The sequence below is a fragment of the Mobula birostris genome, chromosome 4, assembly GCF_030028105.1.
Source record: "Mobula birostris isolate sMobBir1 chromosome 4, sMobBir1.hap1, whole genome shotgun sequence".
NCBI lineage: Eukaryota > Metazoa > Chordata > Chondrichthyes > Myliobatiformes > Myliobatidae > Mobula > Mobula birostris.
In genome coordinates this window covers 67,861,558-67,879,592 of record NC_092373.1, presented here as the reverse complement: position 1 = coordinate 67,879,592, position 18,035 = coordinate 67,861,558, and the positions used below count along the sequence as shown (strand labels likewise).

At 39.8% G+C, this 18,035-nt stretch overlaps 1 protein-coding gene across 3 annotated transcripts in view; it reads left to right on the top strand.

Annotated features, from left to right (window-relative positions):
• Positions 1 to 18,035, top strand: part of pxylp1 (2-phosphoxylose phosphatase 1) — a 221,033-nt gene that overhangs the window by 101,873 nt on the left and 101,125 nt on the right. For 2 of the 3 annotated variants that reach the window (XM_072255501.1, XM_072255498.1), the window contains one exon: positions 9,365 to 9,490. The exons of the other annotated variant lie outside the window; for it this stretch is intronic. In XM_072255501.1, coding sequence (XP_072111602.1) covers positions 9,365 to 9,490 — 126 coding nt within the window. The remainder of the gene's footprint in view (positions 1 to 9,364; positions 9,491 to 18,035) is intronic. 3 annotated transcript variants of the gene reach the window in all.

The window sequence follows — 18,035 nt, the reverse complement described above, 5'->3', positions numbered from 1 at the left end:
CTCTTGTATCAAGGGATCAAGGGATATCAAGGGATATGGGGAAAAAGCCAGAAATTGGAACTGGATGGGAGAATAGTTTAGCTCATGGTGGAGTGGCGGAGCAGACTCGATGGGCCGAATGGCCTACCTATGCTCCTTTGTCTTGTGATCTTGTGAACTTCTCGAATTCTCCTCTTTCTTTCCAGTCATGATGAAGTGCCTCGCCTGAAACGTCGACTGTATTTGTTTCCATGGATGCTGCCTGGCCTGCTAAGTTCCTTCAGCATTTTGTGTGTGTTGCATTAAATAATGGATGTATTGTGAGAGCCCATGCTATGGGGTTGAATTTATCTTTGTAGGAAAAACACAGGGTTCAACTAGCAGAGGTTATGCAGATTTGCTGAATTATCACTGAGAGCTTTTTGCCTGGCACTGATTTAGCCGCAGAATTTTTGCAGAAGTTCAGGTTAGAGTTTTAATAGTATATGGCATAATTTTGGAAAACTCTGGTTACTATATACAGTAAGTACTCTCTATTTATATAGTGTCTTTGAAATAACAGGACTTCACAGACAGCGAATTATTCTAAGCTGTAGTTATAGTAGTTTCTTTTGGCAAATCCTGCAGTTTATTCCCATACAGCAAAGTTCCAAGAACTGTAATGAGGTAAATTCAGAGTCAGTCTGTTGTTCTGTAGAGTTGACAAAAATGGCAGACTACCTCATACCCTCTTCTCAGCTTCAGTGCTGGTCATGAGACCCTGCATTATTGTGGCTCTACTTTTCAGAATACTCTGTGACAAATTGACACAATTCTTATCCGTGATCGTTAGCAGTATACATGTGCTCTTGCACCTTTTCCAGTGCAGCAGATGCTTCAGTTTTCCTTTGTAGTCTTGTCCATCAAAGGAGCCCTCATTTCACCTGCACTGTGATTTCTCTGTGTAATTGAGCACCTGTCCAATGTCTTACTGTGCATATCATCCTCTATCTTGCTCTCTAAAGTAAGCATGGTGCGAAGTCTCTGAGCTGGTGCTTATAACATCAAGTGATTATTTTCCCCATCTCCTTCCTCCTCTCAGTGGGAAGGCAGCAATTCTTGAGCATCTCAAATGAAATGCTATCATAAAGGACAAAAAAGGAGATCTTAAGAAGTTTGTAATTATGCCATCTGCATGTTGTGAGTCAGAAGAGGATTCAGTGAAGAACCAGGGAGAGCGAAGGAGTTATGTGGTATGTAAATACCTTCATTGGTCCCTCCATTATCACCTTGGCTGCAATAACATAATTTCCACCATGAGGAGTAACATACAAATATGCTTGACAACCTCCAGATTTTTGTCTTCGTAAAAGGTTGCCAGCAGCTTTAAGCATGATGATGTTGTATAAATTGCACATTGAATGAGGTTCATGCTATGAAAGATTAAGTATCTCATTATAAGATGGAAGCATCAACTTTAATAATTTGCCTCATCATTAATTCTTGATTACTGCAACTTTAAGTTGTCACAAAGGGTCTCCACCTGAAATGTCAATGATTTATTCACCTCTATAGATGCTGCCTGATTTGCTGAGTTCTGCCTGCATTTTGTGCAATACCCATAGGTGATGCTGTTGACTGAGAGAGGCATTTTAATCACATCTGAGCTGTCAGAAGGTGCAGCTCAATGATGAGGAATTAAGATAGAAGGAGAAAAAAAAATAATGCTGAACCAATGGCATTTAATATGCTGAAGATGTTAAAGATCAGAAATAAAATAGGGAATGCTCAAAAAGCGTTGGTAGTTTAGGCAGCATCTATATGGAGAGAAAAACAATTTCCTTCTCAGTATTCCAAAGAGAATGTTGCCTCCATTACTTGCTTGTTCACTCTTCCATCTCCAACAATAGCAATTTCTTCTCTTTTAACGACAGGAGGTCCAATACTTGCCTTTTACTCCTTTGCTTCCCACCATCCAAGTTGGAATGAGCTGCTTTATCTAATATTCCTTTTAGATAAAGCAGCTCATTCCAACTTAAACCTGATTTATACTTCTACGTCAATGCGATGCCATAAGTACTGCATCGCCGCAAACCCTATGCATAGCCGACGAGGAACCCTATGCCAGAGCCTGCGTTGCCGCGACACGCACCTCTCCCAAAATGTAACCGCACGTCAGACAACGCAGACGCAACAGCTGTGATTGGTCTGCTTGGTAGCATCGCATTTCCTCCTACGCTACAATAGCTTCCCATAGGGTGACTGAAGGGCAGGGAAGGAACTCTGGCTGCAATGCTTTTCATAAAGCTTTACAGACCTCTGAAATTATGGAGGACACATTTTGCTTTTGCGAACAAAGACGCTCGCTTCTTGCTTACCCCGAGAAAGACTACCATGACAATGAAGCCTTGCACGGGCAGGTGTGTGCGCATGCGTGATGTGCCCAAATTGCAGAGCGACACAGACACACCAACGCACAAGTATAAATGCTCACAATGTGCGTTGGTCACTTGCGTAGGTTATGGTGTCGCGTTGACGCAGAAGTATAAATCAGGCTTAAGTGTAGTGCATTTGGTGTCAATGATATCTTCTTGACAATGAACAAAGCAAATGAGGAATGGGTGATGGTTTTGCAGAACATTGTATTCAGTTTCTGGGGGTGACCTGGAGCTTTCAATCATTGTCGCATTAATTCACTATTCTGCTCCCTCACTGACCTCCCTGTCTTTGGTGTTATGAACTATCCCAACAAAGCTGAATATAAACTGGAAGAGTAGGCACTTAACATTGAATTCAGCAATTTCAGATAGCTAACCTTTCCAGTCGACAAGCACCAATCAAAGATTAATTCTTAAGAGTAACTTTATTTTACTCTTTCCACAGATGCTGCCTGACCTGTTGGGCATGTCCAGTGTGCTCCATTTGATGTCAGATTGGGGCGTTACAGTAGTGTAGCAGTTAGCATGACACTATTACAGTTGGGGTGATGGAATTCGGAGTTCAATTCCGACAACATCTGTACGGAGTCTGAATGCCTTCCTTATGGAAAGTGCATGTTTTCTCCAGGTGCTCCAATTTTCTTCCACAGTCCAAAGATATTCTGGTTCATAGGTTATTTAGTCATTGTAAATTGTCCCATTAATAGGCTAGGATTAAATTGGGGGTTGTTGGATGGTATGTCTCAAAGGACTGAAAGAGGCTATTCTGTGCTATATCCCAATAAATAAATTAATTAATTTTCATCATCCGTGTCTCTCAGTTCCAGCATTGTTTGCATCATTTTTTCTCTCTGCCTCTATTTTTAATTTATCTCCTTTTATCTGTATATCCTTTCCTTAGCTGTGATTAACAATTCTTCACCACTCCCTCCCTGGCATTCAGCCTCTCTCAGTCTCCAACCTATTATAGATGTTTTCCTTTGATGTCCCCACCCATTTGCTTCCCTACATTTAGCTTCTCTCTCCACAGGTGATAACAAACCTGCTGAGTATTTCCAATACTTTCTATTTTAATTTAAAATGTTCATCGTTAAAGATCTTGGTTTTTTTAATCATCACTTTACCTATCCAATGTTCAACAATTCTTTCAAGTACCATTACCGATCGAGCTGCCAGACTGGTTCTGTAGCAGGTGCTAAATGAAGTAACGCTATGGGCAAAACTGTATGATCTCATTCCCATCAGACTTTCTGTCACAGATGCAACTGTCCATGATGGGTTTATGGCAATGAGCATGCACATCTCTTTAAAGGTAAAAGGTTTTTGCCCACTTTGGACAGTATCTCCTTTGCCAAATGATATGGACTTAAAAACTGGGCATCTAGGAGCTATTTGTACCAGACATATATTTAATGAAAATCTGTAACCTCATAACCTGCCTTTTCCCATCAATGCTTGTTCAATGGATAGTGTAGGAGAGCCTGCCAGAAATAACTCAACACGTAGCTGAAAATTAGATGATGGAGCTATATCAAAGGGAACCATTTATGGTGAGCAGTGTGTGCAGCAGGTGAGGAAAGAAATACACTCTAGTCTGTTCAAAGCTCTGCAGGCCTGTGTCATCCAGTGATCAACAGCCTTGGAGAATTAAGCATTAGGAGAGGAAGCAGCATGAATATCGCATCCTCAATGCAGACAAAACCTAACAGAGACAAAAAAAGACAGATATTTGTTTTGTGCTGAGTGGATGATCCATTTTCTTTCTCTTAGGGTTCTTACCACAACCACAAGTTATCCAAGGCCAATTTGATAATCTCCACACTTTGAAGAAATTACAATGTGGTCTAGATATAGCAAAGGTTATATGTCCTGATGACATCCCAGCTGAAGTGCCAGAAAAATGCTTTGGAAGCAGCTGCTCTTCTAGTCATAATGGTCCTGTGCATTCACAGTAAACATGCTATTTACCAGATAAAGTGCAAAACTGTTCAGATCTATGCTGTGCACAAAAGTAGAACTATTACATAAACACAAGAGTTTCTGCAGATGCTGGCAATCTTGAGCAACACATAGAAAGTGCTGCAGGAACTCAGCAGGTCAGACAACACCTATGGAGGGGAATAAATAGTTGACATTTTGGGGCAGGTGATTGATGAAACCAGGTTTGGAGAAAGGTCAGTTAGTGGGGGAGGGGGAATTAAGTAAGCAGCTGGAGGTGATGAATGGAAGACATAAAGGGCTGAAGAAGAAGGAACTTGATAGGAAAGGAGAGTGGACCATAAGAGAAAGGGAAGAAGGAGGGACACCGGAGTGAGGTGAAGGGAAAAGGAGTGAGAGGGGAACCAGACTGGGGAATGCAAAGAGAGAAGGGGGAGGGGAAGAAATCATTGGAAGTTAGAGAAATCGATGTTCATGCCTTCACGTTGGAGGCTACCCAAATGGAATGGGTTGTTGTTCTTCCAACCTCAGAGTGGCCTCAAAGTTTAAAGTAACTTTTATAATCAATGTACATAAATATCACCATTTACAACCCTGAGATTCATTTTCCTGTGGGCATACTCAGCAAGTCTATAGAATAGTAATTATAACAGGATCACTGAAAGATCAACTTGAGTGCAGAAGACAACAAGTAATGCAAATGCAAGTATAAATAAATAGCCATAAATAATGAGAACATGAAATAACAAGATAAAGAGTCCTTAAAGTGAGATCATTGGTTGTGGGAACAACTCAATGAATGAGCAAGCGAGTGAAGTTATCCCCTTTGTTCAAGAGCATGATGGTTGTGGGGTAAGAACTGTTCTTGAACTTGGTGATGCAAGTCCTGAAGCTCTTGTACCTTCTACATGATGGCAGCAGGGAGAAAAGAACATTGTGCCTCATTGTGGCAGTAGAGGAACCATAGACTGACATGTTGGAAAGGGAAGTTGAGTTGAAATGGGTGGTCACCTGAAAATCCTGCCTTTTTTGACAGATGGAGCAAAGGTGTTTGACAAAATGGTCACCCAATCCATGTCATGTCTCAGTGATGTAGAAGAGGTTGCACCACAAGATCTGGATATAATCCTATACAGGTGTCCCCCGTTTTTCGAACGTTTGCTTTACGAAAACTCACTGTTACGAAAGGCCTACATTATTAGTACCCTGTTTTCGCTTTCAGAAGGTGTTTTCACTGTTACGAAGAAAGGCAGCATGCACCCCGAGCAGCCGCTCTCCCCTGGATTCGGAACGGCATTGCTTTAACGCATTGCATTGAGCAGCCATTAGCGAGATAAGTTCTAAGGTGTCGGAAAAGCCTAAGAGAGCTTGTAAGGGTGTTACACTTAGTGTAAAACTAGACATAATTAAGCATTTCGATCGTGGTGAACGAAGCAAGGACAAAGTGAGTTTGGCTTGTGGAAGCTGATGAAGATGATGTTGAAGAGGTTTTGGCATCCCATGACCGAGAACTGATAGATGAAGAGCTGATGCAATTGGAAGAGGAAAGGATAGCAATCGAAACCGAATGCAGTAGCGAAAGTGAAGTCGTCCAGGAACTGAACGTGAAGCAACTGGGTGAGATTTTCGCTGCAATGATAAAGTACGACTTTAATTTTGAAAGGGTACGTAGATTTGGGGGATATTTGCAGGATGTTTTGAGTCCTTACAAAGAACTGTGTGATAGGAAAATGCTTGAGGCTCAGCAGTCAAGCAAGCCTTCCACATCAGCTACAGCAGACGACAAACCTCGACCTTCGACATCAAGGTAGGCAGTCATAGGAGAAGATGAGCTGCCTGCCTTGATCGACGATGAGATGACACCCCCGTGTCCCACCACCCCAGCACCCAGGCCCCGGACAGATACTGTACCAATTCGCAGAGAATGCAGCGGTAGCCGGGAGGAACACAGCACATCTTTAAGAAAAAAGCTGAAATAAACATGCTAATTAATTAGGTGCCACCTAGACGTAATTGTCGGCCCAGATCAGTGCCAATGCAATCGGCAATCGCCTCTGATCTGCGCTGACATTTACGTGCCGGGCAGCCCCTAATTAATTAGCATGTTTATTTTGGCTTTTTTCTTAACGATGCGCTGTGTGCCTCCCGGCTACCCCTGCGTGCTTCACGGCAATGTATCAGTCGGCAGCCTGGAGGGTGGGGGCCACTGCACCACCCAGCCTACGACGATTCAGTCTAACACACCATCATCAGTGTGCTCAATGTCTTCCCAATTCCCGTGATACTACACTGTACATACATTATTTCTACTTTATAAAGGCTGTGTATTTTTACGTGTTATTTGGTAGATTTGGCAGCTTCATAGTTTAAAGATTACTGGAGAGCATGTTTATGCCAACAGCGCTTGCGTGAGATTTTCGCTACGGAGATCTGTGCAGGCAGTCGTTGTAGAGAAGTATTTCTACTTTATATATGCTGTGTATTTATCATATCATTCCTGCTTTTACTATATGTTACTGTTATTTTAGGTTTTATGTGTTATTTGGCATGATTTGGTAGGTTATTTTTGGGCCTGCGAACGCTCACAATATTTTCCAATATAAATAAATGGTAATTGCTTCTTCGCTTTACAACATTTCGGCTTACGAACCATTTCATAGGAATGCTCTACCTTCGGATGGTGGGGGAAACCTGTAATACAAAAACAGGATCTTGTATACGTAAATCTTGTGACTACAAGAACAGGGAAACTTCATGCATTCTATGTTCAGTGAGTCACCTTGTGACATGGTGAAAACATTCTACTGACCAAGTAGAAGGTATTAGTCGAGATTATGATAGAATACTATACACTGCCTGGATGAGTGTAGTTCCAACATCTTTAAGAAAACTCAATGCATTCCAGCACAAAGCAGCCTCTTGGTTAGCATCCAACTGACAACCTTGAGCATAGGATCTGAATTGAATGTGATAACTTCAAACAATAATTAACTTGTTCTTCCCAAAGTCACTCGTGCAAAGAAGTTTCATTATTGTTGCTTTTAGGTGCTTGCTGGGAAAAAAGTGTCAAAATGCAATAGGAATTATACAATGAGTAATGCAACTTTGGTGTAATAATTTCCATGTGATGTTTACTGAGGATTATCAGAAATGGTGCCCTTGTGATTTTGTAATCATTTTGACACTAGTTAAGATGAGAGGGATGAGCCATGTCTGAGAAATAAAATGCTAATTAAAGAATATTTGCTAATTAAATCATGAATATTCAAAAAAGTATTTAGATTGTTTAGGAGGGGTGAAGGGAGAAAAAGTATGTATAAAGTATGTGAAAGTCATTAGAAATGGGTAGAGATTTGCAGTTTAAAAAAAATCATTGTTTGAAAATGTAATTTTAATTCTTTTGTAAACTATGTTATAGTGGGGACTGTGTTTTTGTAAGATTAGGTTATTTGCTGGAAATTATAAGTGATAAACTGGAGACAGGACCCTTTGAAATTTAGAATTCATGTCTGATCTGATAGCAACTTTTCTATTTCTTGGTTAAGTATAAAAATTGTCTTTATTTTTATATAATATTATTTCTGCATAAAATGTTAGTTGCTGTACATGCATTGCTCAGATAAGACCAAAAGATATAGAATTAGCGCAGTCGGCCCATTGAGTCTGCTCCTCCATTTCATAATGGCTGATAACTTTTTCCCTCAGCCCCAATATCCTGCCTTCTCCCCGTATCCCTTCATGCCCCGACCAATCAAGAATCTATCAAACTCTGCCTTAAATGTACATAGAGACTTGGCCTCCTCAGCTGCCAAAGCCAACAAATTCCACAGATTCACCACTCTCTGGCTAAAGAAATTCCACCTCTTCTCCATTCTAAAAGGATGCCTCTCTTTTCTGAGGCTGTGTCCTCTGGTCCTAGACCCTCCCACCATAGGAAACATCCTCTTCACATCCAGTCTATTAAGGCTTTTCACCATTCCATGTCAACACATCCTTCCTAAGATAAGGGACCCAAAACTGTTCAAAATATTCCAAGTGACGCCTCACCAGTACTTTAGATAGTGTATGTGATTTACATCATTTACTATTAGGAGGACTATTGGTATTATTATAGCAATGAAGACTGGTATAGGCTAGTGATAAGCTTTGAATATTCCTGAATTGCAATTATGAAGAAAAAATGAATTTAAATGCATTTCAAATGCAGGCTGTTTGCTCTGTTCAATAAAAAGCTGAAGCACATCTGTGCACTGTTTGGGTTTTAGTGAATGTTTTTAGGATGTGAACCATTATCAAAAGAAATTATTCCATGAAACTATTTTAAACAATCAAATCGATACTCCCAGAATGGGCAAAATGAAGACACCAGAGAGTGCTGATGTTGAAATGTGGAGTAACGATCTGCTGGAGGAATTCAGCAGGTCAAACAACATATCTGAGGTTTGAACCCAACATTGACAATTCTTTTCCTCCCACAGATGATGCTTGACTTGCTGAGTTCCTCCAGAAGATTGCTTGTTACATAAGAAAGATGTATTTTGCTGGAGGAACTTAATTGTATTTATTAAACGTTAAATGGACATGCTGCTGATTTTTATACCTTGAAGGATGCAAGGGAGTTGGAGAGTTGGATAATGAGACAAAGTCAAATAGCATTCGTCAGATGTCATGAAATACACCCGATGAAATTAGTAAGCATTTCTTCATAAAATATTCCTTAATACTGTGAATATGGGTGCCAACGGATTTTGGATCCCTCTGTGTCCCTTTGAAAGGGAATGATGGTAAGTGTTTTTTTGACTTTGTTGTCATAGAAAAGTATGTATCCACATATATTTTAGGAGCAGGAGGAAGGGAAGTATCAGCTTTCTGGGACAGGAGAGAAGCAACAGAAAGGATGAAAGAAGTGTCTGTAAAATGTAATTGTGTATGAGCACTCCATGATTCAGTAGCATTTTGGCCCTTTTTTCAATAGCGGTGACTTTCAAATTCCATTTGCTTTCATGCAGCATGTTTGTATTTTTGCGCAGCAGCCTCAACACGCAGAGGAGTCAGCATGAGACCAGCTGGAGATAGGAAAGCTAGAGAAAGGCGAGTGGGAAACCCACGCTGGAGAGTCCAGGAGAAACCAGGGCGCAGAAATGGTCCAAGAGCAGGTGCGTGTGAGACCCACTCTGATCCAACTTAACAACTGAATGCAGAGCATTAAGTTGCAGTTGGCTTGGATCAGAATGATTGCAAGATAATTAAAAGCAGGAACAGTTTGAATAATTACAGCTAGGTTTTATACAAAACTTTAAATTGACTAAAATGTATTTCTGTGATTATTAAAAATATTAGTATATAAGGAAGAACCCTTGGATTCTTACTGCCATTGGTAGAGATCAAAGTAGCCTTACACCGTAGTGAGATAGAGTTTTACATTGGCCAGAAGGTGTTCTGAGTCTCAAAAGGTCTCTTAAAACAACAGTGTGTGGGGTGTCAATGCAAGTTTTGGGCAAGGGTTTCCTTTAGAATTAACCCGTTATTTCATTAGAGATTTGGAAGTGGAAAATGGGTAAATTACAGTCGTTTATCATGGAGGTGGTGGGGAAGTAGGGTGATAGTTGAGAGAGATTCAGGGGTTGAGTGAGACTTGCGATGTGGAGGGAGTGTGTGTTGCTTGCACAGTGATCAGACTTCTAATTTAATGTTCTTCTCATAATATATTGGTTCTATGCAAAATGTCTAGGTCACTGTATGTTGAGTGTTAATTTCAGGTTTGTCATTCAGGAGAGCAGATTGTGCACCTATTGCAGAATCCAGGTGATTTTCATCTTATTTAATCAGTTGCACCAACTTGCTTCTTGATCATTCTCAGAGTTTCCACATTCACAAGTCTGCTGAAAACTCTTTTGATCATGGAACCATATTGATCTTTATTGTGTAAGGGGTTTCCTGATAAATTTGTCTTTCATTTGTTTGAATTCAGAACTGATTGTTCTCAATCTTAGTTTAATGTTTAGTTTTAATTCTACACAATTGACAGCCTTATTTTCCTTATATATCGACTAGTTGCTTTTTGACCCTGAAAAGCCCGTTTCCCCAATTACTCTTCAAAACAAACTTTATTGAAGACTGATATATGCTGTAGCACCTCTCTGTTGCTTTAATATTCTATTTGCTTTGCTCTGTACTAATGACGTTTGCATTTTGAGCCATTGCTTGAATTATGTAGAAATAAATGAGGAACAATGGCCAGTTTGGAAATCAATTAAGTTGCAGTGGTAATAGATTTTTAATTTTGCTGAAACTGGTCTGGGGAATAAACTAAATATATTTAGTAACTAGAGTATGGATAAGATGAATAGATTTTAAGATCACTTTAATTGTATTTAGGAATAAAAATTGAGTAAATAAGTTCTGTACCTTTTGGATGATAAAGAATGTGACTATTGCCATCTGCTGACCAGTTATGAAAAGTAGCTTCTAAATTGGATAGGAAGATCTTGTTTGACCTGGAAGTAGTTGGTCAATGTTACATTTCAGGTTTTTGATTATTGGATGGATAGATGGGGATTTGCATGAATATACTAAAAGGTAATACTTTTAAGTTCAATTTTATTGATAAGTTGAGCTGGCAATGTGTCTTAGAAATCCTAAGGAAATTATGCTTTTGTTGCCAACACACCCCATACAAAAGAGTTTCAATTCAGGTTGGATATACTACAGGCATTCATTGGGATATTATTTGATTGCATGGTATTTTGTCCAATGGTGTTGCCTATTTACAAATGTTATTACCTGTGCCATACAATGGCATGGCAAGCATGCTAGACGATTTTCTTTCATGACTGCATACAAGAGAAATTCTTCCCATTTTCTCCATGTTTAGATTTATGAACCATGTTAACGCATTCAGTTAATAATTTAAGGTTTGACCTGGGAGAAGTTAGCAATAAAAAAAGTATAAAATTGCTGATACTAGTGCTTTGGTGAAGGAGGCGGTTTTTGAGAGTGGGGTCATTGGTTGTGATGTTCGTTTAGATTGACCTGAAGTAGTGGGAATCACTTTACCATTTCCTACACTCCTCCCTGCTTTTGTAATCTCCTGGGCCTTAGCACTCAGATCTGCAGCTGGATCTTCAACTTCCTCACAGACAGCACCCAGGCTGTAAAAATAGGGGACAAGCTCTCCTCTACAATCACTCTGAGCACCGGTGCCCCACAAGGCTGTGTACTCAGCCCCCTGCTGTACTCACTGTACACCCATGACTGTGTAGCCAAGTTTCCAGCAAACTCAATATATCAGCTGGGGTTGGCTGCTTCCAAGGTATCGGCAAGTTGATGGTGCCTGGAGGTTTATGGCAGGGAGTTTCTCCCTTTTGCTGCCTGCTATCGGGGACTCGGGAGTTGATCGACTCAGGACTTTGAGACTTCTTTTTTTCTGTGTCTATGGTCTGTTCTTTATCAAATTATGGTATTGCTTTGCACTGCTGTAACTATATGTTATAATTATGTGGTTCTGTCAGAGTTGGTCTTTGGTCTGTCCTGTTTTCTGTGATATCACTCCAGAGAAACATTGTATCATTTCTTAATGCATGTATGCATTTCTAAATGACAATAAAAGAGGACTGAGTGTTCTCATAATCTAATATGTTTGCTGATGACACAACAATTGTAGACCGTATCTCAGGTAATGATGAGTTTGGGTACAGAGAAGAAATTAAGAACCTGGTGGCATGGAGCGAAGACAATAACCTATCCCTCAACATCAGCAAGATGAAGGAATTGGTTGTTGACTTCAGAAGGAGTAGCAGACCACACGACCCAATTTACATCGGTGGTGCGCAAGTGGAACAGATCAAAAGCTTTAAGTTCCTCAGGGTCAATATCACAAATGACCTGACTTGGTCCAACCAAGCAGAGTCCACTGCCAAGAAGGCCCACCAGGGCCTTTACTTCCTGAGAAAACTAAAGAAATTTGGCCAGACCCCTGAAACACTCACTAATTTTTATAGAGGGACCGTAGAAAGCATTTTTCTAGGGTGCATCACAACCTGGTATGGAAGTTGTCCTGCCCAAGACCGGCAGAAGCTGCAAAAGATCATGAACATGGCGCAGCACATCACACAAACCAATCTTCTGTCCTTGGACTCACTTTACACCGCATGCTGTCGGAGCAGTGCTGCCAGGATAATCAAGGACACGACCCACCCAGCCAACACACTTTTTGTCCCTCTTCCCTCTGGGAGAAGGCTCAGGAGCTTGAAGACTTGTACGGCCAGATTTGGGAACAGCTTCTTTCTAACTGTGATAAGACTGCTGAACGGATCCTGACCCGGATCTGGGCCGTACCCTTTAAATATCCGGACCTGCCTCTCGGTTTTTTCGCACTACCTTACTTTCCATTTTTATATTTTCTATTTATGATTTATAATTTAAACTTATAATATTTACTATCTATTTGTAATCCAGGGAGCGGGAAGCGCAAAATCAAATATCGCTATGATTGTACATTCTAGTATCAATTGTTTGGCGACAATAAAGTATAAAGGTCCTGTAAATCTCTGAGTTAATTCCATTACTCCAACTTTGTGTTCTTTTATACCCCAAAATTTATTCATCCTCTCTCAGCTGGTCAAGCTAATGCAAAAGACTAACCAATTTTATCTTGGAAGATGGACATAACTGTTTCAAACAGGAACACATTGAAAACATGGCCTTGTGGCGGAAGTTGATTCACATTGCTGTTAAGCTCTATTTCTTATTCATTTATGGGTGGTCTCAAAAAGGTATCTTCTGCCTGTCTTGAATTGCACTTGAACTCAAGTAGCTTGTTAAAGTAGGTCAGAAGGCAGGTGAAAGTCAATTACATTGCTGCAGATCTTGAGTTGCAAAGTAGTTGGAGTGAGTAAGGAAAACAAATTACCTTAACTGAAGGGCATTGTATTACTTGCTACAACAATACTGTAGTTTCCAAGTTACAGCTGCTGACAAGAGCTTTTTCATTTCAGATCTATTTATTTAATAAACTTGCACTTCTTGGCTGGCATTTCAGGTGGTGAACTCATTCGTCAGGACCTCCAGATTAATACATTATACAATCTCTCAGAGTATTCAGAAGCTGATTTGAATTTATTCCAACATTGCATCATTCCTTGCATCACTCAAAATTTATTGGTTGACAAAAAAGCACCAGACAACTATGAGACCAATTTGTTTCCATTGAAACACAAGAACAAGTAAATGAACCATTATTATTTTTCTGCACTGATCTAACATCAGTTTTAAACCCTCCTTTACCAGAATGTGTGTTTTTATTTATGATACTTAAATAGAATCATTTTACTATTGAGATATCTTATACAATTAAGTGCCATATTGTTGACCACATCAATAAATATGATACATTTTTGAATATTTGGTGCCCTTATTTACAAAAGATAGGATTGTATATATAGGTGCTCCAATGATAAAGATGTTGGTCCTTTGGGGAAAGAAACAAATACATATATTAAATTTATTTCTAATCCCATGGAGCATGTGGAGACCTTCCAATATCCAGGTAGTCTAGGTAGTCTTTCTTTCTTTCTTTTTTTTCTTTTTCTTTCTTTTCTTTTCTTTTAGGTAGGGGTATGTATCGGGGGGAAGGGTTAAGGGGAGGGGGGAGGGTAGATATTATTATTCCATGTAATCAAGTTTGAAAATTGAATAAAAAATTATAAAATAAAAGAATTTCTCAAAGGAAAAATAGAAAATGCTGGAATATTCAGTGGGTCAGGCAATGTCAATGGAGAATACAATAACTAAGTTATATAAGTATATACATTTGATTGATCGTGTGGATAGTTAGAGTCCCAGAGCTGAAATCGCTAACACGAGAGGGCACAGTTTTAAGGAGCTTGGAAGTAGGTATGACGGAGATGTCAGGGGCAAGCTTTTTGCGCAGAGAGTGGTGAGGGTGTGGAATGGGCCTGTATTGTGCTGTAGGTTTTCTATGTTCTATGTTTTCTATGTTTGGACAGTGTTGGCTGGACATAGCATGTGATTGTGCAGCCAGATCAGAATTTATCCCTACTTCCTAATTATCCTTAACACAAAATTCTCTGCAGATACTGGGGTCAAAGCAACACACACAAAACGCTGGAGGAGCTCAGCATGTCAGGCAGCATCCGTGGAAATGAACAATCAATATTTCTGTCCTGACAAAGAGTCTCGGCCCGAAACGTTGACTGTTCATTTCCACGGATGCTGCCCAAACTGTTGAGTTCCTCCAGCGTTTTGTGCGTGTTCCTAATTACCTTTGAATTGAGTGCCTTGCCAATTATTTCACATACAGTTAAGAAATAATAACACGACTCTGAAGCTGGAGTCACACACAATTGAGATTGGGCAAGGCCATCAGATTCCTTTCTCTGAAGAATATTGATTGCGGCACAACTGTGTTTTTGTTACTAACTCACTGACAGTGGGAAGTGGGAAAAGGGTCTTGGTCTGAAATGTTGACTTTTTATTCCTCTGCATAGATGCTGCCTGACTTGTTGAGTTCCTCCGACATTTTTTTCTGTTTTTTGCTCAACTTATAGTCTTGTCATGGTTGAATTTTTTTTTCTTAGCTTTCACTGTTTTAATAAGTTTCCTTAATCACTTATAACCAAAGATTTTCATCTCAAATATCATCAGATTTTTAATTCTTCTTTATATATTTCCTATATTTTCATAGCCACAGGTGTTGCAGAACTTAATTCAACTGAGTCTCAATTATTGCTGGATTAAACATGCAGTGAAGGAGAAATTAGTACCAAAAATCTTCAGTGTACTTGAAACTTTCTCAGACAATTGTAGACATAATTTATAACTGACAGCTTTTGTTCTTCCTGTTGTTTTACAAAACAACTTTTTTTTCTTTTTCCTATGTGCCCTTAACATTGAGTAAGACTTCCCGTTTTAGTTTTATTTTTATTTTTATATAAGTGAGCGTGTAAGTGGAAGCAAATGGAAGAAAGAAAAATGGAGAACTATGTGGGAGGGATGGATTAGCTTGACCTTGGAGTAAATTAAAATGTTGGCACAGCACTGTGTGTCAAAGGTGTGTACTACACTGTACTGTTCTATGTTTTATGTTCTATTTCCTACTTCTATCCCAGAATATTTTGCCTCATTCCCTTTATCCTAGCTGTATCCTAATGCTGCAATGGAATCTCTTACTAACTCTAATGTCCTCAATACCAGTCTGTTTTAAACCTTGAATAAAAATAAAAGTAGATTATTCAAAAAAGGAAACATAAAAGTGGGTGAGTGCCTGGGTGTGTGTGAATTTGGTGAAGTTATAAATCACACATTAATCTACAACATGTTGGACTGTGTCTGAGTATGTGAGTGGAAGCAATTCATAGATTTTTAATATGTTGATCTCCTCAATTCAAGTAACTGAAAGTGGATTCTTGGCTTCTGAGACCTTCACGTGTTCTGGCACTTGCCAGTAAAAGTCAGGCAAGAAGAAAGAAGCATTGAGGAGGCTGAGGCCAAGACAAGAGAAATGTATAAGCAGGAACACTGTGAGAAACCTTGCCTGCTTTCTCATCTGCTTGAGTGAAGGACTTGTTCATGGTATGGACTGAGAGGTTATCGTGACCTGCAATCAGCAGTGATGCTACTTGTTTTGAAGCTGAAATGGGAGTTGAGATGAGCAGCTGATACTCAGAACTTCACAGGAGATGGGATTAGTTGAGGCTCGTAGCTCACCAACTTGTTCTAAAAGCAGATGTTCGGCTTCCTTGAAATATCAGGAAATCATTATTTTGGAAAGCCTTGGCCATCACACTGACCTTGAAAAGTGCCTTTGTCTTCTGGATGCTTAAGACGAGGACCACAATGGAATCTGTAATGGCAGGTCCTGGACCGATTGTAGCTCTCAAGGCAAAATGATGAAGGTTGAAGAGTGCCGTGCTCATCCTGTACACAAAATATGCTGGAGGAACTCAGCAGATTAGGCAACTTCTATGGAAAAGAGTACAGTCAATGTTTCGGGACAAGACCCTTCAGTGGGACTGGAGAAAAAAATCATGCTGTTTGCAAAGGCACCAAGACATGACTTTGTTTATATTTGGTAGGAGAGATTATAGAATTATGCACTTCCTTTCTTTTAAGCTGATTATGATTATGCATGCTTTTCTTTCGCAGATGAATGACATGATCTTGACAGCACTGAAGAATCTATGTTGTGTTTGTTGGCTGGATGCTGGATCGCCAGAGCTCCTTCCACTTATCATGCGTTCTGTCAGAATGAGTTTTTTTGCTGGACTTCAGCTTTTAGATTCCTATAGATCTATTTCCTTTTTTCCTGTCAGGGTGTTCCTTGTTCAGGAACTTCTTAGTTTCCAACCTATTAACTTTTGGTAATGTCATCAGATTGGTCCATCTGCTTCTAGTGATCCATATCCTTCCATTTTCTGCATTTTCTAGTGGTTATCAAAGAGCTTTTAAAAGTCTCTGCAGTATCTATCCCTTCTACCACCTCTGCCAATGCATTTTCTGGTTTAAAAAGATGTCCAGTACATCTACTTCGAACATTGTTTCCCACCACCTTAAATGCATGATCTTCAGTATTAGATTTTTCAGCTCTGGGGAGAAGATGCCAGCTGTCTACTCTATCTACGCCTCTCATAATTTTATAGGTGTCTACCAGTCCCCCCTTGGCCTCCACCACTCCAAAGAAAACAATTCTATTTTGTCCAACCTCTCGTTGTAGCACATGCACTCTAAACCAGGAAACAACCTAGTAAGCCTCTTCTGTGCCCTTTCCACAGCCGCCTCCTCTTTCCTGTAATGGAGTGATTAGAATCAAATGCAATATTTCAGGTGCATCCTAATCAAAGTTTTATAAAGCTGCAACGTAACTCACTAACTCTCAAACTCAGTATCTTGACTAATAATGCAAGCATGCTATATGCCTTCTTTACCATCCTATCAACTTGTGTGACCACTTGTAGAGAGCTACAGACTTGGATCTGAAGATTTCTCTGTACATCATTGTTGTCAAGGGTCCTACTATTGTTGGTGAAGCCAAAGGTTTCCTCACAGCCAGCAAGGAAAGACATTCTGCTGAGGGAATTAGAGCAGCTAGAGACTAAATTAAAAAGCAGAACCAAAAGGGTAGTAATATCTGGATTACTACATGAGCCATGTGCAAATTGGCATAGGGCCAAGAAGATTAGAAAGTTAAATGCATGGCTTAAGGATTGGTGTGGGAGAAGTGGGTTGGAATTCGTGGGAAATTGGCACTAGTATTGGGGAAGGAGGGAGCTGTACCAATGAGATGGACTCCACCTGAATCGTGATTGGACCTGGATCCTAGTGAATCGCATAAATAAGGCGGTGGATAGTGTTTTAAACTAAATAGTAAGGGGAGTAGGGGATAGGTTCAACAGATTGGAGAAGTATGGAGAAAGTAAAAAAGAAAAAAAGCAAAAGATTAAAAAGAGGAAAGTAAGAGTGGAGTGTAGAAAAGTCAAGTGCAAAAGAGTAAAAGATCACATGATTTTAAAAACACAATGAGTTTAAGAGCACTTTATTTGAATGCCTGTAGTATTCGAAACAAGGTCAGTGAACTTGAGGCTCAAATCAGTACAAAGAGATATGCTTTAGTGGTCATTACAGAGATGAGGTTGCAGGGTGGAGAGGATTGGGAATTAAATATTCAAGGGTATTTAATAATAG